General features: G+C 37.4%; 4 protein-coding genes across 9 annotated transcripts in view; 2 read left to right on the top strand and 2 right to left on the bottom strand.

The window, feature by feature from the left end:
* The first annotated feature begins 1,400 nt into the window (after positions 1–1,400).
* LOC135607852 (uncharacterized) lies at positions 1,401–4,754 on the top strand. Its single transcript, XM_065100006.1, has 4 exons — positions 1,401–1,638; positions 3,353–3,561; positions 4,072–4,132; positions 4,231–4,754. Exons 1-4 carry the CDS (start codon positions 1,636–1,638, stop codon positions 4,501–4,503), a joined length of 546 nt encoding a protein of 181 aa, XP_064956078.1. The 5' UTR covers positions 1,401–1,635; the 3' UTR covers positions 4,504–4,754.
* A 1,200-nt stretch (positions 4,755–5,954) lies between these two features.
* Positions 5,955–10,093, top strand: LOC135607851 (nascent polypeptide-associated complex subunit beta-like). Of its 3 annotated transcripts, XR_010485271.1 has the most exons (7): positions 5,955–6,112; positions 7,610–7,677; positions 7,785–7,933; positions 8,014–8,070; positions 8,219–8,257; positions 8,670–9,773; positions 9,993–10,093. XR_010485271.1 is itself a non-coding variant. In XM_065100004.1 (6 exons), the coding sequence occupies exons 2-6, from the start codon at positions 7,610–7,612 to the stop codon at positions 8,831–8,833; spliced, it is 477 nt and encodes a 158-aa protein (XP_064956076.1). In that variant the 5' UTR covers positions 5,955–6,112; the 3' UTR covers positions 8,834–10,093. The 3 variants fall into 3 exon arrangements, 2 of the variants coding, with proteins under 2 accessions (XP_064956076.1, XP_064956077.1); XM_065100004.1 differs by having other exon boundaries at positions 8,670–10,093; XM_065100005.1 differs by lacking the exon at positions 5,955–6,112 and adding an exon at positions 6,135–6,205 and having other exon boundaries at positions 8,670–10,093.
* An 819-nt stretch (positions 10,094–10,912) lies between these two features.
* LOC135584234 (uncharacterized) lies at positions 10,913–16,665 on the bottom strand. 3 transcript variants are annotated; one of them, XM_065100003.1, is made up of 15 exons: positions 16,288–16,426; positions 15,263–16,186; positions 14,855–15,076; positions 13,762–13,899; positions 13,539–13,620; positions 13,367–13,443; positions 12,977–13,083; positions 12,592–12,703; positions 12,392–12,508; positions 12,219–12,310; positions 12,065–12,131; positions 11,924–12,002; positions 11,740–11,831; positions 11,502–11,645; positions 10,913–11,415 (listed from the first exon to the last, which is right to left on the bottom strand). In XM_065100003.1, exons 3-15 carry the CDS (start codon positions 14,855–14,857, stop codon positions 11,389–11,391), a joined length of 1,137 nt encoding a protein of 378 aa, XP_064956075.1. In that variant the 5' UTR covers positions 14,858–15,076; positions 15,263–16,186; positions 16,288–16,426; the 3' UTR covers positions 10,913–11,388. The 3 variants fall into 3 exon arrangements, with proteins under 3 accessions (XP_064956075.1, XP_064956073.1, XP_064956072.1); XM_065100001.1 differs by having other exon boundaries at positions 14,855–16,186; XM_065100000.1 differs by lacking the exons at positions 14,855–15,076; positions 15,263–16,186 and having other exon boundaries at positions 16,288–16,665.
* A 135-nt stretch (positions 16,666–16,800) lies between these two features.
* Positions 16,801–26,374, bottom strand: part of LOC135584232 (transportin MOS14-like) — a 31,117-nt gene continuing 21,543 nt past the window's right edge. Inside the window, exons 19-26 of one of the 2 annotated variants that reach the window (XM_065099998.1) lie at positions 26,280–26,372; positions 25,060–25,247; positions 24,834–24,945; positions 24,378–24,535; positions 23,324–23,440; positions 20,006–20,266; positions 17,334–18,289; positions 16,801–17,226 (exon numbers count right to left, since the gene is read on the bottom strand). In XM_065099998.1, coding sequence (XP_064956070.1) covers positions 18,065–18,289; positions 20,006–20,266; positions 23,324–23,440; positions 24,378–24,535; positions 24,834–24,945; positions 25,060–25,247; positions 26,280–26,372 — 1,154 coding nt within the window. In that variant the 3' untranslated portion in view covers positions 16,801–17,226; positions 17,334–18,064. The remainder of the gene's footprint in view (positions 17,227–17,333; positions 18,290–20,005; positions 20,267–23,323; positions 23,441–24,377; positions 24,536–24,833; positions 24,946–25,059; positions 25,248–26,279; positions 26,373–26,374) is intronic. The other variant, XM_065099999.1, reaches the window with a different exon arrangement.

The raw sequence follows: 26,374 nt of genomic DNA, 5'->3' as shown, positions 1-26,374 counted from the left end.
AAATTCCTGTAGAATGATTGAAGGGAAAGAAATTTCATTGTATCTGTTAGATGACTTCGATCTCAATTCATGATGTCAATGGTAAAATAGTATTTCTTTTTCCGTTGACGATTTGTACGAATTGTCTCATTTTACCTATGCTTATATGCTCATGATAGTTTATGCATATTGGTAATATTTTAATTATAGATTATATTTTGTAATTAATTATGTTTAGTATTTCGATCTTTATATTTAAAAAGATTATATTCACATCCTTATAATATTTATTTGATTGTTTTAATATTTTTATTTTTAATTATATAAAAATATCTTTATAATTTTTGAAATTATAAATATTGAAATACTAAACAAAATTAATTATAGAGATAATTTATAATTAATCTAAATAAGAGCCTATTAGATAATTTTGCTGTATCTAGAGCTCTTAGTCATTATCATCTATCTCTAATTTCATATTTGTTTCATGCCATCATTAGTTTGGCAGCAATTTGGGTTTGAATTTACTACACTTGTTTACTATATATATATATATATATATATGAATTTATTTGGAATGTCCTTTGCATTGATAACCTAATCATAGGTAAGATCCATAGGTGCATTTATTGTCAGCTACTTTTTTCTTTTTATATATTTCACCTTAATTAGAATAGATCAATTTCATTGTGTGTGAAAATATAACCATAAATAAAAAAAAAGATATCTGTGATCTTTTTTTTTTTTGTTTATTGTTAGTATTAAGCGAAATCCAAGGTTTAGACACAAGGCTTATCACGACATTACAATGAATCCAAGATCCATTAGGGTAATAATTGTAATAATAGTTCTTTACGTATCTACCCTCAAGTTTATAAAGAACCTCATTACAAATTTTAACGTTGCATATGCGCCTCTTGAAATATTAAAAACCTTCATTTGCATCTCTCTCATGAACATCTATCCTAAAATTTTCAAGTTAATAACTTTTAGCTATGGTTAACAATAGCTATTTGAAGTTGAACTTTTACGTATATAAAAATACCAAATACCTAAAATATCTCTCAAATTATGCACGTTTTAATCTATTTTCACAATATGCTAAAATTATAGAGAGTTTGAAATATCAAATATAAAGGTGTAAATGTAAATTCATTGGTTTGTGGGGATTATATATATATATATATATATATATTCAAATTTTAAGGGATAAAAAATAAAATTGCTGATTTAATAGTTTATATATATATTATTGTATAGAGAAAAGGATAAAAATTAGTGGGATGAAGGTTCACGGACATGCGCAACCCCCGGATGTGGCAGGGGTGGTGGATTTACCGCGGTGACTCGGCTTCACTTCAACACCGCCCCCCTTCTCTTCCGCTCCGCCTTAAAAGGCCGCGGAAGAGAGGGAGAGAGGCAGAGGGAGAGAGGGAAGGCTTTAAGGATCTCTCTCTCTCTCTCTCTCTCTCTCTCTGTTCACGCCTTTGTCGCCGTGATCCTCCTCTTCCGCGGCAGTATATAGCGGCGGGATCTGGTGCTCCCCTGCCTCCGTCGCTCCGATCGTGAGGGGAACTCACCGGTCGTGTTAACGAAGCTACATCTGGCGACTCGGACGTGATCTCGAGCTGCCCGGTCGGATCCCTTCATTTCGAGATGGTATGGTGAATCGCCGATTTCTGTTCCTTTTTTTGAGAGGGCGGGTTTTAGATTTCTCTTTGGTTTGGATGGGTTGCGTCGCGGTTTCGCTTCATAATCGTTTCTTTCTTCCGTGTTTGTGGGACTTGGCTTGGTGTGGTGTTATTCCTTAGTTTTTGAGACAGTTTTGTTGGAATTATGGGGTCGGATTGCGCTGTAAACGTCAGTATTGCGAAAAGTTTCGAACATTGGCTTGCTAATTTCTCGCATCATCTGCTCTCTTCTTTAATTTCGGGTCGCAAGTGCATTTTTGCCTCTCATTATAGAAGAGAAAAAGGTATTCCTCGTTTGTTTTTCATGTTTCGACTGGTTTAATTTTTTCTGTAGCACAAATCTAAATCCGCAAAAGATTGTTGTTCCAAATGCTTGATTCGAACTGAAAAAAATTGCCGGATTTAGTCGGCAAAAATATATTTTGTCTTTTAAGTTTGGATGAGTAAGAAGTTTGAATATAAAGAATTCCTTCCCGGCTTTTCTTGCAGAAGCTTATGCGAAAGGTTTTGTTACATTTGGTTGCAGGTTAACATTTTTTTGTGAAAAGATTTTTACCCTATCTCCTTCCAAACAAAGATGACAAGTGTCCTGAATTTTATTGCAAGCTGCAATCTTGCGATGGTTCTGATACGTATGCTTTTTACCTCGTGATTCGACTAAGGGGATTTATAAGTAAATGATTCTGTGAAAATCTTCGTTTTAGATATTTGTTCTATCATGCCTATTTTAGTTGGTATCAGAGCTGTGCACTCGCATTTGTTTGGTATCAGAGGCTCAGAGCAGGATGCCTCGGATGTCTACGATAATTGGCCATCTTGCAATATTAATTTCATCAGATCAAGCTACTATGAAAACCATTTATCCGATCTGGAGATCGTTCATCAATTGGATGTGCAACAAAAGTGATTAATCATTCATGACTTTGAGGTTGATCGTAGTTTGGCTAGATTTCAAAGTTAAGGCTCCAAATGTATATTTTATATTTAAATATTTTTTGACAGATTTTTAGGTATTGTTTAAAGAAGAATTTCTTGATGACATTTTAGTTTATTCTTTTTTTAGTAGTTTAGATTCGTAACTTTTTTTTTAGTTATCTTAGGTCTCAAGTAAAGTACATTTTAAACAATGGTTCAATCATGAGTCTTGTAACATGAAATGTTGATTTTTCCACTACTTAAAATAGTGTTTTTTAAGGTTGTGTGGCTTTGGTTATTCCTCTTTTCCATCTTTACTGTCTCATTTACTTCTAGCCTTGGCCTTTTATACCAAAGTCTTTTAATCCCTTGTCATTTACTCTCTCTATCGCTTGTCTTTGTCCATTTACTCAAAAGATTCATCCAGCTTCTAAGCTCTATCTTCTACCGCGGTCTTCAATCTCCTTCATCCCCTTCACTTAATTGTAATTGGTATCACAGTCGTGCATCATGTCGTTCACGTTATGTGAATTCTTTTGTCAAATGGAGGGTTTCCAAGTAAGATGTACCTAGGAAAACACTTTTTTTTCTTTTTCACATTGAGAAGAACATATACTCCATTGATGATAGACTCTGAAAATTTCTTTGAAAGTAACATTGGTCGCTGGATCCCTATCATTTTGCTTAATTTATTTATCCTTTGCAGCATATTGTAATGGTTCCGCTAACAGAAGAAGCTTTTTTTTCTTTTTCTTTTGATAATCCAGGAGCCTGCCAAAACGGAGAACTTCCATGTGAGACTTAATTCTACAGATCAAATATATCAAGATTCTATGTATGATAGGAAATCAATATTTTGGCAAGTTGATGACCAGCCATGTCCAAGAGCTGAAGTCATTTGTCCTCAACCTCGTAGAGCTACCAGGATTCCTTATTTCATGCACAGTCTAAATAGAATCAATGGCAAGCCAAAGGGGTGAGTTCTTTTAATTTTTTAGATGAGTTGCTTTTATTATCAAGTTTGTCAAATTTCTCGTTTGCTTTTGCCCCAAGGGACATTTCAGTTTGCTATTGACATCCAAAAAGTGATTTCCTTTTGAGTTGTATGCTTTCTGTTAGTTGTCTCTTTGAGTTTATTGTCTTACCCCTCTGGAGTTCAACATATTATATTAGCTTTAATATATTTTTTAAAAATAGTTAAAGCTATTTCTGTAAGACTTATTGCAAGCCCTACTCATGTTGATGGCTCTTGCATTTGCTTCTTTCTTGTGTCAGAGATGAGTTTCATATACCTAAGAATGTTTATTTTTTTATGAAAATAATTATAAGATCCACAGTGTGATTGATGCCAGGAGCAGTTTCCCATGTACTGTCCCTTGTACTGTGAGCCTTTCTTTTGCAGTTATTATCTCCTGCTAGCTGATTCTTTATACTCATAATTATTTGCATTATTCTGTGACTTATTTTAATTATCATTTTCTATCAGCCTTCTGCCGATTCATAGAGTGGATTGTGCCTCTGAAATTCTTGACCTTCTCCTGAGTAAGGTAATGTCTATATTTGCTATATGAATAGACACTCATATAAAATTGGTTCTTCGTTAATCCTCTCGTGTGGTCATAGTCACAAGTTCCTTGTATGTCAGGATGCCTCCGAAGGTGATTCAGACTCCAGCAGCCAGGTGGGCTTTTTCTGCGGGTCACCACCGGCTCGCACTAACAATCCAGTAGTCCATGATTCAGAATTTGGCAAACAAAGCCCGTTCCTAGATTCTCCCAAAGGAATCTCCCCCAGCATGAAGCAGGCAGGCAGAGTGGAAAGAGGATCTCCGACCTGTGGTTCTTCACCTAAAGTAAGAATTGAAGGCTTTGCTTGTAGCAACTCCGAATCACAATGCATCGTCCCTGCTTTTGCTTGACCTTCGCGCAACTATAATCCGACCCCGCTATCCCATTGTAAATCTCCACCCTTGATAAATGTGTCTCTTTCTTATTATGTCTCTAGGATAGTCTCGAACCCTGTAAATGCCTGAGTTTTGTGTATAATGTGTCTGGTGTAAGGTCTAGTATCAGAGATTTGTCTCAGAAGGGTGTAAGGTGTAGTTTCTGAGATTTGTCTCAGAAAATGATCTACCAAAGTTGTAAGTAAATGTTCTTATATATTACCTAACTTGCTGTCTTATCAAATTAAACAGTATATTGTTAATCTCCTATTCAGAGCTTGTAGTTCTGGATTGCTGGTCAATGTTTCCTGTTGTGTGTGACAGGTTGGGGAATGGCCTATAATGACCAATCTTGAAACCTTTACAACATTGTAGTGATTTAGACTGAGCTACTCTGTGCACCAAATGTGTTAGATTTGTGTGAAATATGTGCTTGTCATATGATGATCAACAAGTTTTTTGATTACTTGGAAATATATACCTATTACCTATTTCTGGTTTCAGTATTCTGCAAATTCATTAAAAATCAACAGGATTTGGTGTTGAATCAAGATTTATGTAATTGTAAAATTAAGTACTAACTCATATCTGATTTGTCCAAAAGAAAAGATTGATTATAATTTCTTGAAAATTAAGAATTCAACACTTTATAAATTACTACATATTTTTCAGCATATAAAGTGTGTGATCTATGCTTGTTTTTTCATTTTTAACATTGAACAGATTGAAAGGGGAACTTTCAAGATATGTGAGAAAAAGAATGTACAAGAAGGTCTAAACCAATATATGAATTAACTCAAAACAGTGTTTATCTTCCAAAATAATAATAATGTTTTCATAGTTAATAATTCATTGTACCATTAAGAATTACATATTTGAGTCAACTAAAATATGCCCCCTCAAACTTAGCTAAATCTGAGTTCAAATTGAAATTTAATGCTTCAAAGACCAAATCTATCTAATGGGCCAAAATAGAAGACAACTTTATATCCATCCTTTCATATTTAGTGTTTTTTTTTCTTTCTAATTTCTCCTTATAAATTTAATTTATTATATATATATGTATATATACATGAATATGTTCCTATAAAACCTAAAACTTGCATATATGTTTTTGGTTAATTTTCTACATATAATTGCTAGTTAAAACTCTAAACAATATCAATATCCTCTAAAAACTTTTTTATAATTAATGATGAGAACCTTTGGAATAATTTAAAATATTAATTATAAAGACTTCTAACTCAAAATAGCTGATTTAAACAAAATTAAAAGTGGTGCATCTTAATTTTTTAGTGCATATTGGAGGGACGTATATGCAAAAATCAACAACTGTGTTTAAGGGCAAACACGCCATTCCATAATTTGGCAAGAGCAGATCTCCGAAAACCCTAAAATAACCCTCCCAACGCAAAGGAAAGGCAATCGATCACCGGCGTCATTCTTAAACCTCTTTACATCCATCATTCCCCCAATAAATATCTGCTCCGTGACGGCGACCTCCCTCCTCCCTCCTCCTCCTCCTTCTCCTCATCATCATCATCATCGTCTTTCTGCGGGTAATCGCGTCACTCCGTTGCAAACGGTAATGCCTGTCTTTTCTCATCGTCGCTTAATCTCGCTAATTTGATCTCTGCTCCGTAGGGTTTAATAAAACCTTCATCGACTAGGTTTTAGGGTATGTGTCTATTTCCATTCGGGAAATCTGGTTTTGGATGTTTTCTTTCTTTTAAGGTTACATATCCTTTAAGACTGGAGATCCATTTTGATTTTTGTATGTCCATGTTTGATTCTCAGTTATGCCCTGCATCTGAGCTTGCGTTTTACTCGAGATGCCGAATCTTTGATGGTTTAGGCCGATTTAATGATCTTTTTGATCTTGTATAATAGTGGCTATACTATTTTCGTGGATCATCATTGAGCTCGAAATAATCTATACCTGTAGCTGTTTGTTTTGTTTAATCTCTAGTGATTCGTTGCTTATGAAGCATAATATTAGAGATGATTTTGCGTGCTGGCACAAGTTTGCATGTTCAAGCATGCATTCAGCGAATTCATGATTTAACGACCATTGCACAGTGGATTACTGTCCCACCGTGAAAATGTTAGCATGAAAAAGATGCCTTTCAACTTCAGGTGGATTGGTGCATCGATGGGCTGTCAAAGTTATGTTCTTGTGGTAGATATGCAAATGCTCAACTTCCAAGTGCTCATAGTATATCAAGAATAACAGAGTCATCAGCATCTTTCTCTATCTTTATCTTCTGTAACAAAGTTGAAGCGAATGGAGATGGTATGGATGCTTTTGTAATAAAAAAAGTTCACACGAAGTCTGCGTATTGACACCCTTGGATGATCCTAGTTGGCAATATCTCTATTTTTTTATCCTTCTATGGCTGAACATTATGCTCTAGCCCTTGGCGCAGAGGGTTTCTAGAGTTAGTCACTTGAAATTTTCAGCCTTCCTGATTAAGATCTGTCCTGGTGTGGCACTTGTGGACCTCATCTGCAATTGGTGAAATGTGATTAGTAGAAAGTTTGCAGATGTCAACTGCATTATTGCCGATATGCTGTCTTCTCCAATGTGGATGTAGATTCTGTTTTGTAGGTTCTGGACTTTGCGGATGGACTTAACTCTGGACCTTGCCTGAACTTTTTATCAGTTGCTCCATTTTCGTAGTCATTGAAAGCTTTGAAAACTCTAGTCCCTTGCAAAAAAGTTTTGGAACATATTTTATAAACTATATAAAATGTTAAAACTTCAAACTGAAGAGCTCAAATGACATCTTGGTTAGTACATGGATGGATTGGTCTATCCTTCGAAAATGTAGGTTGAAACCCAATATTTGCTCCAGTTTAATCTTTGTCCAGACAGGAGTTGATGGTTGTGATTGCATGTTTTACCTTTGTATTGTTGAATTCTTACAACTTTGTTTGTGGTTCAAACTTTGAATTGCTTTGAGTAATTCTTTTTTATTTACTGGTTTTGAGAACTGAAAAACTTAATCAGAATAAACTTTAGTTATTGTTGACAAAGGCACCTTCTAATTCCATAGTCACATGATGTTCCTTTCTTGTGCAGATGAATGTAGATAAGCTCATGAAGATGGCTGGTGCTGTTCGCACCGGTGGAAAGGGCAGCATGCGCAGGTGCATTGTTTTGTCACCTGACTTGGAATAATATTACCTTGACTAGTTGGTTGTGCAGAGTTAGTAATAGAGGCTAAAATGCCGATTCTTTTGTGTATATTGGTCAGGAAGAAGAAGGCAGTTCACAAAACTACAACAACAGATGACAAGAGGCTTCAAAGCACATTGAAAAGAATAGGCGTCAATGTCATACCTGCCATAGAAGAAGTCAACATTTTCAAGGATGATCTTGTTATTCAGTTTGTTAATCCTAAGGGTAAATGCATGTTGTATGCATTAAAAAAAATCTGAATTATTGCTAAATGGCCTACTGATTTCTCCGCTTCTTTCTCTCAGTGCAAGCTTCTATTGCAGCCAATACATGGGTTGTTAGCGGGTCTCCTCAGACAAAGAGTAAGTAACTAAATGACTATCCACACAGTATTCTGATTTTGATTGATATCATGGAGATGGTACTTTTTTATTTTATTTTATGGAATTTTTGTCTCTTCTGAATATTTTCACCAGTTAATACAACTCACACGTGATTATTTGGTGACAGAATTTGAAGATATGCTACCTGGCATCATTAACCAACTAGGTATTTTTACGACTAATCTAACTAGCCTTTTGGTTGTGAAATGTTCTTACAGTAGGGATATCATGTTTTGTTTCCATTACTACCTATGTATCATTACTAAAGTTCTTAATTACACCTTGCCATTTTGAAGTTGATAACTTTCATAAGTAATGGTCATGCTGAAACAGCTTTCATGTTTTATCTCACTTTGTCATTTTATTTCATGTTGACTTGCCAGTGCTTTCCGAATTTTGAACGCTAATGATGTGTAGGTTTCCTTAAATTCTTACCTTTTAACTTTGTTTCTATTTGTTTATATGGTACTGGTGAATAGCCTATAGAAAGCCTCCTCTTTGATTTTTAAATATTGTCTTTCTCTGATTTTTTCATAATATATGATTTTATGATGATATACATTACCTTTCTATATCAGGGCCTGATAATTTGGAGAACTTGAAGAGACTTGCGGAACACTTACAGAAACAGTCACCCAGCACAGCTACTGCTGCTAAACAGGACAATGATGATGATGATGTCCCTGTCCTGGTCCCTGGAGAAACATTTGAAGCAGCTGCAGATGAAAGCCAAGCTTCATAGAGAAATATGCTTTTCAGATAACTTCTCAGACTTTTCATGTCGTCATTTGCAGTTTTGGTTTCTCAAGACGGGAAGCAGATGAATTCATTTATGTTATATGAAGCAGTAGAGAAGCAAATATTTTGTTCTGTCTCTCAATAGAATGTCTCAGATTACTGATTAGTTTCGAAATCAAGCTTCATAGAGAAATATACTTTTCAGAAAACTTCTCAGACTTTTCATGTAGTCGTTTCCAGTTTTGGCATCTCAAGATGGGAAGCAGATGAATTCATTTATGTTATATGAAGCAGTAGAGAAGCAAATATTTTGCTCTTTCTCTTAATAGAATGTCTCAGATTACTGCTTAGTTTCAAAATTGTGTTATATCCACCTGATCTAGTTCATGAATTATTTACAGGCATACTCTTCTGCCTGTCCTACAAGTTAATAGGACTGTCGCGAGAATTGGCTTATTGTCGAGCAAGTTCTTGAAACAATTGATGGTTTTAACAAAATTTAGTAACTCACAAGAAAATCCACCTGCTTCCATAGCCAGATGGATTTTCTTGTTAGTTACTGAATTTTGGGTTTCATGGATTCTGATGTGAGTAGTTCTAATCGGCATGAAAAGCTGAGTTTACTGAAACACCTGATCAGTTAGTAGCCAAAAAGTTTAATTTAATTTTATTTTTTGTGAAAGACAAATCTTAGTTTATACTTGTTTATGCAGTTCCACTATCTTAGTGCTAGTGCATATGTTCTTGAAATTTACTTACCTTCCAATTGATGTCTGATACACATCTAGACAAGTCAATCCTATCATAGGTATCAGACGTGCTACCACAATGAAGATGAAGATGAAGATGAAGATGAAGATGAAGATGGAATTGCCATGTCAAAGTGTAGCAAGTGAGCTGCCTGTGTTGTCTTGCAACTGCAGAAGCTTGTGGCAGTACCACAGGTGCTACCCAAATCCTTACTCAAACTTCGTTCATGAAGCTAGTGATAGAACATCATTGCTGGCTTGGTTGTTTTGCTGAGCATGTGACCTAATTTTGGCATGTGACATCAGTCGTGGAGCTACATGCATATCTTAGGCCTTCTCATTTTGAGATTATTCCTTCCCTAGTAGTTTACAACTTCTAATGAGAATTGAATTTATGGTGTTGACTTGCAACAGCATTTGTGAACTTGTAAGGCACTTATTGCACCCTAACATCAAAAGCCTTGCATATGCTGCATCTGGTAGCTGATACAGACTTCCTCCCTCCTTTTGGGCCATTGCGTGTCTTCATTAAGTTGCATGAAGAGGTACATCAGATTGAAATTGATCGTTGCTCTCTTTTGTGTTAGATTTTGTTTTGATAAATACTCTTTACTGAAACTTAGCACAAATAGTCCTAGAAACAGGGTATCAGTTGTTAAACTGCTCAAGGCTGCTGCTAACCTTGAGTCATAAGGTCAAAAGCTTACTATCTAGGGTGGAAGGCTCATGTCATTACACAGTCATAAGGTCAAAAGCTTACTAAAACAGTAGAATCAACAAACATGATCTTAAATAGAAAGATTTGGCACACTGGTTTAGAATTTTGTGTTCTGAGCTCAACTGACATAATACTTGAATGCTTGTCTGAGTCCTATATATATATGTGTGTGTATATAGGGAGAATGTTAAGAAAGGATAATGTTTACCTTGCTCTGATCTCTCTGTTGCATTTAGATTTGTGTGTTCTGAGCTCAACTGACATAATACTTGAATGCTTGTCTGAGTCCTATATATATGTGTGTGTATATAGGAAGAATGTTAAGAAAGGATAATGTTTACCCTGCTTTGATCTCTCTGTTGCATTTAGATTTGTGTTCTGAGCTCAACTGACATAATACTTGACTGCTTGTCTGAGTCATGAGGTCAAAAGATTGTGCTTATATATATATATATATATATATATATATATATATATATATATATATATTGGAAGACTGTTAAGAAAGGGCTTTGATCTCTCTGTTGCATTTGGAATATGGGTGGAAACCATTATCTTGTTGGCAACTCCATATCACATATATATAAATCCAATCAATTAGTCTGATGATCGATCATGACATTAACTCCAAACATGCACATGAAACTTCTGAAAACCTCTGCAATTGTTGGAATTGCTTTGTTCTTGCTATCATTAGGGAATGGGGTAGGAGGGAGTGGTGAAATGGAAGCAGTGGAAGTTTCATAAGTAGTTTGATTTACAAGCATTATATAGAGTACTTTACAGGCAACTGAAAATAGAAGCCCATTGCAGGAGCCTGCTTTAGGTAGAAACTAATAGGAGCCAAAAATGGTGTAACTTGTGATCTGCAATTTAACCTTTGAAGCACCATTTCACAGGCTCAAGAAAGAATATTTTGGTCTCACCAGCACAGCAGAGATCCTCTCTCCAAGCATTAGGAACTGGTAAATGGCAATAAACTGAAGAGCTTTATTTTGGTGAAGAGGACTACATGCGACATACCATGATCCCCTCCACCTCAGACTCTGGCAGCCATCTGATCTCCTGCTATATTATTGCTCAGGTTCTGGTTCAAGAACCAATTCCAATGACCCTCAGCTGCTCATAGCCCACGGCACCAAGAAATCAGATTGAATCATAAGTTTAACACTCAGGGAAGATTTTGCTAGGCTAGGTTTACTCACAAGATTGTTCTGAGGCTCCCTCCAGTAGAATCCTTGGATGAATACTGGAAATACGTTGCAGCCTATTAGAACGTAGATCATAAGAGCATGCATACCCAACCATTCCATTGCCAGTGTTGGCCTCCTATAGCCATAGACATCAACCTGCAGATATCAAGCATCATCATGAATCGATCCTAAATAGTTGGGGCACTACCATTTATTTTGTTCATTTAGAGAAGAGTTTTAGATAGCTAACCAGCACATATACTCCAGTGAAGAGCATCCCAGCAGTCCCAGCAGTGGCGCAAGTATAACTTAAGGTGTACAAAGCCTTGTTCATATGCACTCCTGAAAGAACGAAAGGGTCCAACCGAGATGGAAGTTTAAGGAACAAGTCTAATCAAAGTGACTTGAACAAAGAAAGGCAGTTTGGTGGATACCAAAGCAGTCTAATGAAAAGGCCAATGCTAAAAGACAGAAGGAAGGTATCATCCACTGCACGATTCGATCCTTGTGATCCTGCAGTTGATTCAAGAATTAAACATGTACTCGATGTAGGGCAATTAAGGGAATACCGGTACCTTAAAGTGCACTATAACGTGCCCGAACTGCAACCCGATCAAGCAAGTCACAATTGCCATTACAGAACTGCATGCAGCATGAACTTATAGTTTATTTTAGTACCATGAAATGGAGGACTGGAGAATGATACAGAGAAGGATAACGATGGCTTACCTAAGTAGTCCTTCAGGATCAAAAGGAGCTTGACACCATGAGGGAGCATCAGGTGGAAGTGGGCCACTAGCTGGTGAATCTATGCTGCATTGCTGAAGTAATAGCAAGGAACTAGAAATAGTTATAGAGGGAAAAAGAGGGTATTGACGAAACAGAAACGATAGATGTGAAACCTTTGTCCTCTCATAGACAGGACGTCTATGAAGATGTCGGACGCCAAAGATTCGGCGATCGATCATTCCCACAGCATTGCAGGCAGGTCCTGTGTCACCCCTCACTCCACATTCGACCTAATATTTGATATCGATGTAGTAAATGTTAAGAAGTTCCAAGTATTAACCAAGTGGAGTGTGATGAAAGGCAATGGACTCACTGAAAAGGACTTGGGCCCGGATCCTGCCACTGGTATCTGGTATTCCCAGTCAGGAACATATAGACCATATAGAAGAATCATGTAAATGGTTGTAAGGATCAAAGCCACCAACCTATACAAAAGCAAGCAATTTGCGTCAAAGAAAGCAGTTAGAGGTTGCTGGTAACAAAAATTTCTTTTAGCTATCTATATTTCTTTAATGCATTTGTACATCTCCATGTTTATTGGTCAGCTCCTTTCATTTTCAAATTTTTACTTGAGCATTTAACTTTTGTAAAGCACCAATGCCGATATAGTCACCGTGATTCAATGACTGGAGAGGTATCCAAGAGGGATTGATCAAACAATTCTTGATAATTGCCAAAAAGTTTGCAGTCATACTTACAATTGAGATCGGTATCGCCTGGCCAAGGAGTGACCAGAATCAACATCATCATCACTTTTAAGCCAGATTTCACATATTGCAGCCAACAAGTAGGCAATTGCAATTCTCTGAAAGGAAAATAAAAGTTTAATTGATTAAATTACCATTAGAAAGACATAGTAACTCAGAAAGAATACCAAACATTTATAAGATAAAAAAGTATTTTTGATTTTTTGCCATCTTGTGGATTAAATTTCTAGTCTTCTTAGCTGGTAAGTATTATTTCAGATTGGTGGCTGGTAGTTTTATTGCTTTATCTGGGGGATTGGTAACCTATATTTCTTCACCATGCAGGTAGGATTGCTTATCCTATATATATATTTGGAGGATTGGTAAACAATAAAACTTTACCTGTAGTATGCCGGTCCATCTTATACTCAAAATATCAACTCCATAAGTTAAATTGTGAAGGCCATGGAAATAACCACCTGTAATAGAAATATAATTCTGAGGATAAAGTAGCCAAAATTCCTTTAATATTTGCAATTAATCAATACATTTAGTATAAAACAGGGTTGCATACCTTGAATAACAAGGCCTACAACGAAGAGCTTCGCTGCTCGAAGGACTGCTTTCTTGGTTGCCATTGCTTTGTTTGAGACTCTCTGGTAGCAAAGCAAGGTGTTATTAGCATCTTTAATGTAATTAATCGATGTATGCTACGATCCTTAAGATACTTTTATGTTCAATAAAAATGAGAAATTCCAACGTCAAGAGAAGATGTATTGTCAAGACAGTACACTCACCTTATACGTAAGTGCAAGCGCAACTCCAACTATAAACAAGAAAAATGGCATAACAAAATCAGCAAGGTTGACACCATCCCAAGGAGAATGGTTGATAGCAGGAAGATATGTTCCGGCGTCGTCTACGAAGATCATGAGCTGCAACAAGTGACATTCATAAAATTTTCTGGAGTCAAGAACCCACATTTGACCACTAATCATACCACGAGTTCAAAGAAGAAGGAATCATATCATGGGATGTGAAAACACAGAATAATATCTTATATGATGTTCAAGAGCACAAGAACACGTTCAACAATATGGAAATATTGCTTTCTGAGCTTTCCAGTGTTACTGCTACTATTGAATTGATTGATGAGATCATATTGTTGGAAATTAACAATTCCAAGCATAAAAAAGAAGTGCATTCTACAAATTGTCTTTCTCATCCATTTTGACTCTTACTGCCTTCGCTTGGAAGATAAAACCACTCTGTGCATGTGTTTTTTAGCAGCCTTAATCAATTGTTAAAATTGAAACATGATCATTCAATGCGAGACATCCTGCAAATAACCTCAATCATCTTAGTTCATCAAATACTTTCTTCCCCTATAAATAAATCTTGTTTGAAACAAATTCCAGGAGCATTGTCCATGAGCCTGCATTGGTTTCCCTAAACTCCAACTGAACAAAGATCAAAGGCTCAGTTTCTTGCAGATAAGAAGCAAAATTTAAATTGACTGATACTTTTTCTCTTTCTTTGTTCCTGATCCAGAAAAACGTTTCATGTCCATCATCTTTTTGCTTGCCCGAAACAAATTCTTGAGAGGGGCAAGACAGACTCTAGATTTAATTGACAACATGACTTACACAACAACAAATTATAATGTGCTAGGATCGGCTACATCGATCCCTGTACAAAACAATATCCTTAATTAAATCAAACAATTTTAATTTATGTTCTAAGATTACTTCTTCCTATTACTCTTTTCTGATTATTTTATCGTAGGAGGACATGAAAAAAATCAGAAATGAATCTGAATCCACCAAACCGAGGTGTCAAAACTAGATTGTTGTAAGACCAGAGATCACTGCCACAAGTCGAAACCCTAACCATTCCCAATTGCCTTCACCGGAGGCAATTCCGTGGGCTTTTGGATTATGCGACACGAAGCACAGAGATGGAAGGTACGTCAGCCTCCAAGAAAAATCCTGCTTCTGGTGGTAACACCGTCCGGTCCCAACTCCAGATAAAAGGGTGAAGGAGTACGTTGGGTCGCTTCATTCAAGGCTCAATGGTGCTACCCCCAACCAGTCGAGGCATTTCCACTGGATGCTGTTGACAAAATGCTTCCACTTAGAAAGAGAAATGGATTAAGATCAGGTCCACAACCTTTGTCAGCTCTGCAGAGACAAAGGCACTTGCCCCAGTGGAGCAGAGGTCCACGGACACCTACCCTACCCAAACTCTACGGCAGAACCATGTGCCCTAAGAAAAAGCGTTGGGTAGGAGAGCACCAACCTCAACCTAATGTCCCATACGCACAAAGGCCTTCAAATGCTAAAAGGTAGAAGCAGTGCAGGCAACAATTAGCAACACTACTGTAACACATACAGATTAAACGCAGTGCTCGCAGCACTAAACTCGAGGGGCTACTACGAGAATAGAGTGGGTAATCGTAAAGGCTGCAACTTTGACCTAAGCCGACCATTGTTCAACCGGTGGGTCCGCCTTTTCACGTGCTCTGCTGCGGGAGGACGGCCTTGCGGGATCCCCTTCAGCCATGGCGGGGCCGCAGCGCGTCCGACTGTGCCGGACATATTCTAAGACTAGTGTGAGCAATGTCTGATGTGTAGGGATTGGATGGTCGCAGCTACAAGGATAGTTGGACAAGATCCACAAGATGAGCTAGCTGTGTGTCGGCGGATCGCCTACAGTGAAATGCAAACAAAATAGTCGCACAATTCGATGCAGGAACGCCTCTGACATCCGCTCTCTTCTCCCCCTCCTGTTTGCTACATGAAGCTTCGGCACAGGGGGAGAGAGGAGAGAGAGAGAGAGAGAGAGAGGGACTCGTTGCTTGGCGTGTTCGCCAGACTCTGCGCCGACCAGAAGCACTGAGCGGCAAGCGAGAGGCAGAAGGAGAACACAGCTAAGGGATCGAATGGGTATCTTCGATGCCAAGATGGATATCGAAGCCATGGATGTTTTCAGAAGTGTTGAGAAAGAATGAATGCAATCGCTGTTTGGTGCGTTCGCCACAGACTCTGCGCCGACCAGAAGCACTGAGCGGCACGCGAGAGGCAGCAGGAGAACACATCTAAGGGATCGAATGGGTATCTTCGATGCCAAGATGGATATCGACGCCATGGATGGTTTCAGAAGTATTGAGAAAGAAAGAATGCAATCGCTGCAATCCGTGGCATGATCGGAGACACAAATATCCTAACAGAAGAAGTGGGGAATCGAGCGATTATTAGGGCATAGAAACGGAAGGGGAAAGTGAACCGGCGACGACGTAAGCAAGCAATGCGGAATGGGCGTACCGCGACGGTGAGTCCCCGGAAGACGTCGAGAGAGACGAGGCGGTGCCGGTCCCCGCTCCGGGGAGCGGAGGCCCTCTTTCCGCCGATTTCGAGGTCCTTTGGGTACGGCAGCGCGTGGTCGACGGCGAGGACGTGCTCGTTTTGCTCCTCCTCCGCAGCCGCCGCCGCCTTGTCGTCGCCCCTGATGAGCTCGTACGTCCCCATCTCTCTCGCTCTCTCTCCTAGCGAGGGACCGAGGGGGGGAAAAGAATCAAGCTACTATTTTATATGCAGGAAAAAGCAGGCATGATGAGCAGCTTTAAAGGTGAGCGGGCGGCATGTGCAGCAACGCATCGCAGTTCGCATCACCAACCGAGTAAGAGAGAGAGAGAGAGAGGAGTACGTGTAGGTGGCCAATAAGAGAGAAGCATACAGTTGAAAGCAGCAGATGCTTTCCCTTCTTTTGGTCTCTTTGTGGCCATTATTATACTGTAAAAAAATCAGATCTGACGCATGAAAACCCACACAATGCTATTATACTATGCGCGCAACTCATTAGAATGGCGAGGTGAGATATGATTATACATCCACAGTACACACATACATACATGTGTGTATATATATAAATCTATATACACGTGTTTCTCAAAAAATTACGTAGAACATAATTTGCTTTGTTCTCAGTCAATTTACGAATGCACCGTTCGCAAATCATTTATCCATTCCGTGCCAATTTCCACTGAAATTATTCAGATTTGTATTGGAAGAACAAGTTGCTGATCCACTTGCTATCTCTGAGTCAAAAGCTCAGGTGAGGCACAACGACATCTCTTACCTGATTATTGAGAATAATTAACAGTCCCTTTAAATCAAGCATATCTTCTAGTAATTCAACACAGACATTGACGTTTTTGTGCTCTGCAGAATGATTTCTAGTCACTTTCCGGCCGTCCAAAGAACCTGCATGAATCACGTTACACATCTCAGTAAAAAAATAAATCAGATGTCGGTATCAAAACAATGCAAAACACCAGCATTATGTTCTTAAAGAAGATAAGCATGCTAACCATCAGGTCCTGTGATGTATGACGACATCCAAATTCTTCTCATGATGGTAGTAATAATCCATGGTGTATTTGAATGGAAAAAATTGCAAGCAACCTTATGTTGAAGATGAACAAGGGGGCCAAATGATCAAGAAATTTCGGCAAATTGACAATTATTTGAGGAAAATATCGATACATTGCACAAACAATTAGAGGGCACCTCACCCAATTTACTCTTTGCTAGCCAAATCTATTTCCTATTTGCGGGGTGTTTCTCCTCAAAGCAACTGTAAGATGAGCAGTCCAAAGAACTAGAGGAGATATAAGCATACTCTGTAAGATGACATCCTACTTCATAGTATGTTGACAAATCAAATGAATTATCCTAAAGATTATTGCACAATTGCCAGTTTCAGAACACCACAGTATCAACTCTCCTATTCTTCATCGTTATTCCACAATCAGGCTCGGATAGCCAACTCTGGCGCAATACTGCACAATTATAAAATCCCAGATGGCATAATTGCACTCAGATTCACAATTGTTCAGACTTCCCTTCTGGCAACATGAGCTGCCACAACAAAATTTTGGGTGCTCTAGTTCTGTCTACACAATCTGATTAAACAAAGCCCAATGAACTCAGCTGCCAAATATCAAAACTGGCCTGGTTCTGACCCTCCAATTTACAGTTCCCATTTCATCAGTCGGAAAGGGGAAGAAAGAGCATTAGAAGAGTATTATCAAATAGTGAATCATGTGGGATTTGGAAAATTGCGATGTGTATCAGCAAAATCTCTAATGATGCGCTTGAGGGTTCTTCCCCCTTTACCCAGCATGTGCCCGTTATCACCTCTACCAGTGTCACAAGTTTTGCTCTCTACATAATCTGAAGCTGCACTAGCTAGGGCCTTCAGCCACAAAGGAATTATAGTTTCTGGTTCCCCTTGCTTCAGATACTCCAACGGCAGAGATTGCACCTAGTAACATTGAAAAAGCTGTTCAGCAATATCAAAGCATGTAATGAAATACACACAACCCTACACAAGTAGAATACAAGATTGGCACCAGATACAATAATCACCATAAACAACAAAATATTTGATAAAATAAGAAATGATAACAATTTTCCTAGAGGATCCCTTTCTCAAACAAAGCAATATTACTGTTTTGCTAAACAATTTGTGTATGGTTTGTATGTGCAGAGCAACAATCCACAAGCCTGTGAAAGAAAGGGAAGCATGGCTATGTACTTTCCCTTTATTACCAAAGCTATCAGTACTGGGGTCAACTGCAACAACTGTTGCCCAGAATTCAAGGCCCACACTGTGATGATAAAATTTCAAATTGTATTAAACTTTCCTCCACAAGTCATTACATAGGGCATCCACATGTTGAGATTTAGCTCCATATATGTTTTGCTAAACATATATGGAGCTAAGTATGGATATCATTCACTTAGGGTATGTATTCATTGATACACATTAATATACATGTGAATACCTATTCAGATATACAATGTGTGTAAAAAGCTGTCTTAGAAGTAACTAGATTAATTGTTCCTCAAGAGAACAACAATAATTGAAAATGTAATTAGACAGATCAACCTAGCAATAACAATATATTTAAAAACTTAAAATGTAACTAGATTTTTTTTTCACTTGTGATGTACTAGAGTAATATGAAAGCATAAGGTGCATTGCAAACAAGTTCAAAAAATCGACACCCTACAACCAACCAATAATATAGTTAAAATTCCTGAACGTTCTTGGAAGGAAAGGTTCTAGGTCTTCATGAACAAAAAGTTCTTACAAGTAAAAATTTTACATCTGTCATTCAATGGAAGAGGAAGAATTAGAAAGAAATTGATGATGGAACCAAAGCAAGGAAAAAAGGCATCAAGAATTATATGTGACCGTTGTGTCTCTTAGATTAAAAGAAAATTTTATATGACTATTGTAAGCCAAACTAGGATTTATGGCTCTGAATATGGGTAATTTATTATCATCGAAGCTGTAAGGAGACAGACTTACTAGATGCGGTGACTTTATTATCATCGGTGCTGTAAGGAATAAGGGGAAAATCTAGAAAACTATATTACAGATCAGAAGAAATGATTTAATTGCTCTTAGCTTAACTTGTATGGATTCAGGAAAACTAAATGACAAGAAAAGATCCAAATAATTAACCACAAATGATTGGGACACGACAATTTCTTATTCTATGTTCTTCTTGATGTAGCATACAAAATAAGTAGAGGATATATTGAACACTATAATTCAAGAAAACCAACAGGTATCCACGAGGCAGGCTAAATTCATAACTACACAGTCAGAAGCTAAAGGAATCTACCACATGGTCGGAGACTTCTGTTTCCAACAAAATAGGATATTTCCAAAATAGTGTTCCTTGCTCTTTTAACCCATAATCAGTGATTGCAAAAGGCGCTCGGGCGAGGCGAGGCGAGGCCCGAGCGCCTCGCTAATGTCCCAGGCGGCGCGCTTCAAACAGGCGCCGCCTGGGCGCTCGCCCGAGCCCAGGCGCTGGGCGCTTCGGGCGAGCGCCTGGGTAAACCAAGGCGACCGAACCAGAATTTTAGGTCTGGTTCGATCCTAGTTCGGTTGTTAGTTGGTTCAATCGAACCAACTAAACCGATATAACCCCAACCCTAACCCTAACCCTAACCCAACACTAACCTGCTGCCGCTGCCGCTCTCGATCCTGATCGCGATCTCGTCGCTCGCTGCCGCTGTCGCTGCTCGCGCCTCCCGCGAGCCCTCTCGCCTCCTGCGAGCCTTCCCGCTGCTCGCGCCTCCCTCGAGGCCTCCCCCTGCTCGCGCCTTCAGCTCCCTTTCTCTTTCCCGCTGCCGCCGCTCGCCGCTGCTGCTGCCTACTGCTGCCGCCGCTCGCCGACGCTGCCGCTCGAGCTGCTTCCTCGTTTCTCCAACTCAGTATACTCTTAATATTGAATTTTGAAATGATTAATTTTTTGTTAATAGATTAATAATATATTATTTTGATTTTAATGTTATTAATTTTTATTTATTTGAAATTATTGTTAGGTTCCAACAAAAATGGCAAGTGTAGAGAGCAACTCAATAGAGTCTCCAATAGTATCAAAAAAAGATCCTGCATGGAAGTATAATTATTTGAAGGATCCGAAAGATCCTAATGCAGTGACTTGCATATTCTGCGATAAGACTACCAGAGGTGGTATTTTTCGTGCAAAACAACATATAGTAGGAAATTTCAAGAATGCAGCAGCTTGCAAAAAATGTCCACCCGAGGTAAAAGAAGAGTTGCTGAATCTTATGGGAATTTACCAGAAGACAATGTTGAACATCTCAGGGAAGAAGAAGAAGATTATTCTGCGAGTATTAACCCAAGTGAAAAAAGAGTATACGACAAAAAGGGAAAAGAAGTTATGAGTACTAAGAAAGGTAGAAAAGGACCGATGGATCTATATATGCTTCAAGGATCCCAGAAACAACAAGGGCAAGCAGGAGGCTCAAAATTGAGACAAACAAATATAAGTGATGCTTGCGATAAAGAAATAAGAGGAAGAACAATTCAGCACATTGCTCGCTTCTTCTATCAAGCTGGTCTTCCCCTTAGTACAACTCGTTTAGACAGTTTTAAGGATATGATTGAAGCTATTGGAAGATATGGTGCAGGATTAAAACCTCCAAGTTATTATGAGATGCGAGTTCCATTGCTGCAAAAAGAGTTGAATTATACAAATGACTTACTAAAGGGTCATAAAGAATCATGGGCAACTCATGGTTGCTCTATTATGTCAGATGTTTGGACTGACAGGAGACGCAGGAGTATAATTAATTTTATGGTTAATTGTTCTTTAGGGACTATGTTTGTAAAGTCAATAGATGCTTCATCTTTTGTAAAATCTGGAGACAAGATATATGATTTACTTGACAAATTCGTGGAAGAAATTGGAGAACAAAATATCGTTCAAATCATAACCGACAATGGAAACAACTATGTTTTAACTGGTAATATTCATCTTTTGATTTTGTTAATTATTTTATCTTCAATTAAGTGTGTTAAACTCTTAAGTCTTATCATTTTTGTTATTCTTTGTCTCAGGTAAATTGCTTGAATAAAAAAGACAACACTTGTATTGGACTCCATGTGCAGCACATTGTATTGATTTAATGTTGGAAGATATTGGAAAGATCTTAGAAATCAAGAAAACCTTAGAAAGGGCAATTTTTGTTGTTGGATTTCTTTATAATCACATTGGGGCTTTGAATATGATGAGAGAATTTACAGGGAATAAAGAATTAGTGAGACATGGTGTTACCCGATTTGCTACTTCATTCTTGACATTACAGAGCGTGCATCGTCAAAAACATACTCTGAGAAATATGTTTACCTCTGAGAAATGGGTAACAAGTAAATGGGCAAAAGAAGCAAAAGGCAAGAGGGCTGCTGATATCATCTTAATGCCATCCTTTTGGAATCATGTAGTTTATATATTAAAGGTAATGGGCCCTCTTGTTCGAGTCCTTCGGTTGATGGATAATGAAAATAAGCCTGCAATGGGATATATTTATGAGGCTATGGATAGAGCAAAGGAGACGATTAAAAAATCTTTTAATGAAAATGAAGAAAAATATGAGAAAATTTTTACAATCATTGACGAAAGATGGAATTGTCAACTTCATCGTCCCTTACATGCAGCAGGATATTATTTGAACCCTGAATTCTTTTATAAGATTAAATCTGTTGGATTTGATACAGAAGTTTTGGGTGGGTTATATCAATGTGTTGTAAGATTAGTTCCCAGCATTGAGGTTCAAGATAAGATTATTCATGAATTATCTTTATATAAAAATGCTGAAGGTCTTTTTGGAATTCCAATTGCCGTTCGATCCAGGACAACTACCTCTCCAGGTATTAATAATTTGATATAATTAATTTCATATATATTATGTTACTATGTTATTGCTAATAATAACATAAATTTTGCAGCTAAATGGTGGAGTCTATTTGGAAATTCCACCCCGAACTTACAGAAATTTGCTATCAAAGTACTTAGTTTGACATGTAGTGCTTCGGGTTGTGAGCGAAACTGGAGTGTCTTTGAGCATGTAAGTATTACTAAATATTTTTATTTTAATTTATTTATTTATTTAGATATATGTATTAATATATTTTTAAATTATATGACATGACAGATTCACTCGAAGAGAAGAAATCGGTTAGAACATCAACGATTGCACGATCTTGTTTACATAAAGTATAATCAAGTTTTGAAGACTCGTCATGATTTGAAAAATAGATTTGATTCAATCTCATTGCAAGATATTGATGATTCAAATGAGTGGTTAGTAGAAGAAATGGGTGCTAACTTGCAAGATGCTGAAGACGAGCTTGTATTTGAAGATGATAGATTGACGTGGGGAGATGTGGCAAGAGCTTCAGGTGTTGGAGAATTACAAACATATACAAGACAGATGTCAAAGAGAAAAATGAGTGCAAAAGCATCAAGCTCGGCTCCTGCTATTGTTGAAGACACAGAGAATGAAACATATCTTGACGAAGAGGAAGGAATCGAAGAACAAGAGGAAGAAGACGAAATCAATGAAGATGATTTATGTGAAAATGACGATAATATTGATTATGATGAATGACTTTGATGTAAAATTTTAATGTTTTGAATTTTGAAACTTTTTGTTAATGTGACATTGTGATTTTGTATCTTAGATTTTCTTAATTTAATAGCATATTTTTATTTAAAAATTTAAATAATTATATTTATTAATTATATTATATATTTTTATATTTTAGCGCCTCGCTTCGCTCGGGCGAGCGCCTAGCGCCTCGGGCGTTTTTGGACCTTGGCGCCTTTTGGCGCCTAGCGCTTTTTAAATCACTGCCCATAATTATGGTCGCACTTTTGTTGCTTTACTAAAACCATCGGGAAAATCTGTCAAAATGGCAATCCCCCAACCTCCCTTCAAAAATACACAATAAAATGAGTGAGAGGATTACCGTTGACTGCAACCATCTACATAGGGAAGCCCAACAAAGAACCGATTGCCATGCAGTCCTTCCACAAAGGCTGCACAATGCTGCTAATTGTTGCAAGATTGTTGCAGACTTGTGTACCTGAAAAAGTGTGAAAGATATTAACTGATTGCTCAAATTAGTAATAGCACAAGAAATTTTTAGTCATACTCGAAAGAAGTGTACAAAATATAATTTCCATTGAGATACAAATATTATCATAATTCAAAAACATAGCCAACTGTTTTTTAGTGCAAACAGATATGCAGCAAAAATGTATTTCCCATGAGAAAACAGGAAGCAACAATCACAAGATCTAGGACCATAAAAGATAATGGTTGTCTGGGATGACATTTCTGAGCATGTTTCACTACAAATAGGCAGAAGAAAGTTTGATCCAATTTTATCTTCATCTGCTACTTTGCTTGCTGAATTTTAAAGAATATGTAATCTCCACCAAAGTTATTTTGTATGTGCCTTCAACAGGCAGGGTTAAATTGCAAATTGACTTCCATAATAGAGTGCATTTACAAGAACTGCTGATGTTTGAGGAACCAGTATGATAAAGATATTTATAAATTTTCAAGAGCAATATTAGTGACTAGAGTTATTCATTTACGACACTGACACTCTTTCTTAAATCTCGAACAAAAACAATACAATTTTGTCAGAACCCAAACAGGATATGAAGCATCTATAACACATCCTCATAATTTCACATGTGTTTCTAAGAAAATATGTAGATTATCAGAAAATCAAAGTTTGCTGTACTGTGGCATGCCGCTCAGTATGGGTGGTACATACCAATCTGATAGGAGATCAGTTCGGGCGGTACATACTGGTTTGTCGGTATGCCCCACCGTACCATGTGTTGGTGCGTCGATATAGTTTGGTATGTACCCTACCGATGGCTGGTCGGTGCACTAGTACATACCGATAAAGCGAACTATACAAAAAATTACTAGAAAAATAATTGCAATAACTAATCCAACAGACAGCTTATGCCCTTGTGAAACTAGAAGGAGATCTGCACATTTACCCTTGACATTGCTGACACACCAAGAAGAGCATAAACAACACTAGACACCAGTCCTTCACCATTTTGTGCTAAAATACGAATTACCACCGCACTTAATGATCCTTCAGTTATACAAGCCAAAGATTCCAACACGGAGACTAGGCTGACCTCTAGGAAACCTGCAACCATGTAATATTTTAGGAAGCTGCATCAAAACAAAAAGACAAACTGAGATGCATGTTTCATTACAAAGTGGGGGTCTGAATATGCACGTAAAAATTGCTATAACCTTAAGTTGAGCTAGCATGAAGAGAACTACAAGCCATAGATGACAGCATGACACGTTCATGCTTGCAGAATGTCAGATTGTACCATGCATTGACACACCCTCTACAAAATGCTTACCATGCTAGTGTTTGAATGGGACAGGCAAAAGATATGACACTTATAATTTGCATGTAAGAGATAAATACTTACAGGACATATATGACATTGCTGCAAGTGCAGCTCCACGATGCATTGCAGTACAACAAATTGCAGCTTTTTGGAATGACAATTCAAGAAGTGAACTAGATGCAGCAAGAACATCCTGATGGAATGCATAAAACATAATTATTTAGTTGCCTTTTGCTCTTTAACATTTTGAGATACCAAAAGGTGCATAAGCTATAATAAGCTAGAAAGTAAGTGAGAGAATAAAGACCTTGGGACAGCAGCGTACGAATGTTGATGTGAAATTATTGTAGGCTTCCACCAAATCAGGTTCTTGGTCACATATGTAAGAAGAATTAAGAGCAGTTATTGATGCTGCTGAGGCAAATCTATTAAATGTGCTAATGCATAAAGTTCCATATTCTTCGATGTGGCCAAATTCTTCAACAACAACAGCCGCTGATAAAGTTTTTAATGGAAAAACAGAGAAATGGAAGTTAGAGATAAAGAATCAATCGACTAGCACCATAGAGACAGATATGAAATGTTACACTTAAGGGATATATCATTTTAAATATTTTTACAATTTGGGAAAAAACAGACATTTAAGCGTGAACTAGACCAGGACATATGAAATTGGTTAAGGTAATCACATGGAAAAAAAGACATTCATAAGCATCACTATATATATCTAACTTTTGTTAAAAAGTCAAATAGATATTCAGGAGTCCTTTTGTAGATCTTAACACTAGACCAGATCTGTATGGGGCAAAATGGAAATTAATGAAATCAAACACCTTTGGTGTTCATTGCACCTTACAGTATTTCCATTTGTACACCTATGTCACCAGTCTTGATCTATTATAAATTATCTCATCCATACATTTTTCTGGAGAGGTGGGGACAAGCTTGACTTTGAGACGATAGAAAAGGCACTCATCCAAAGAACCACAAGAACTTAACAAGGAATCAGAGAATTGGAAAATGGAGGACAGACTATGGCCTCCTACAATTCCAGTTTCAGAGGAAGAATCAACAAGGCAATCAGTGAGTATTACGGAACAGAAGCTGTTCCATTAATTCCTTGATGGAAAGAAGCAAAAAAATATGCTTTTAAATATTAATTTTAATAAAGAAGAAAAGTTTTCCATAGCAAAAGTTAGAAGATGTCAGGTAACGCATCACATCTGAAAAAGGTAATATTGTCTCATGCAAAACAGAGTATACAATGAATACTGAGGACCACCTTTCACTAAGTTTTAAAAGGTAAAGTAATTACCACTTTAACAACATAAAAGCAAATTATGCATACATCAAATAACAATTAAAATATTCATTATATAAGAAGGAACCAAACTCCTGCAACCAGAACGTGGTTGATTTTTGTTACTCTCACTACAAAAGAACTCTTGTGGATGGATATACTCCAAAAGAATTTGAAATTTCTTGCTTTTTTTCAATAATGGAAAAAAGTTGAAAATATATGCACACCTGTTCTTATGTAGCATTCATGACTTTGGAATAATAAAAAATTCGTAGACAAGCAGTCTAGAACCTTAGGCAGCAATATCAGAAAATGTTCTCCT

This window comes from Musa acuminata, chromosome BXJ2-3 (assembly GCF_036884655.1).
Source record: "Musa acuminata AAA Group cultivar baxijiao chromosome BXJ2-3, Cavendish_Baxijiao_AAA, whole genome shotgun sequence".
Classification (NCBI taxonomy): Eukaryota; Viridiplantae; Streptophyta; class Magnoliopsida; order Zingiberales; family Musaceae; genus Musa; species Musa acuminata.
Note: the sequence above shows the minus strand (reverse complement) of the source record. Positions and strands in the feature narration are given on the sequence as shown.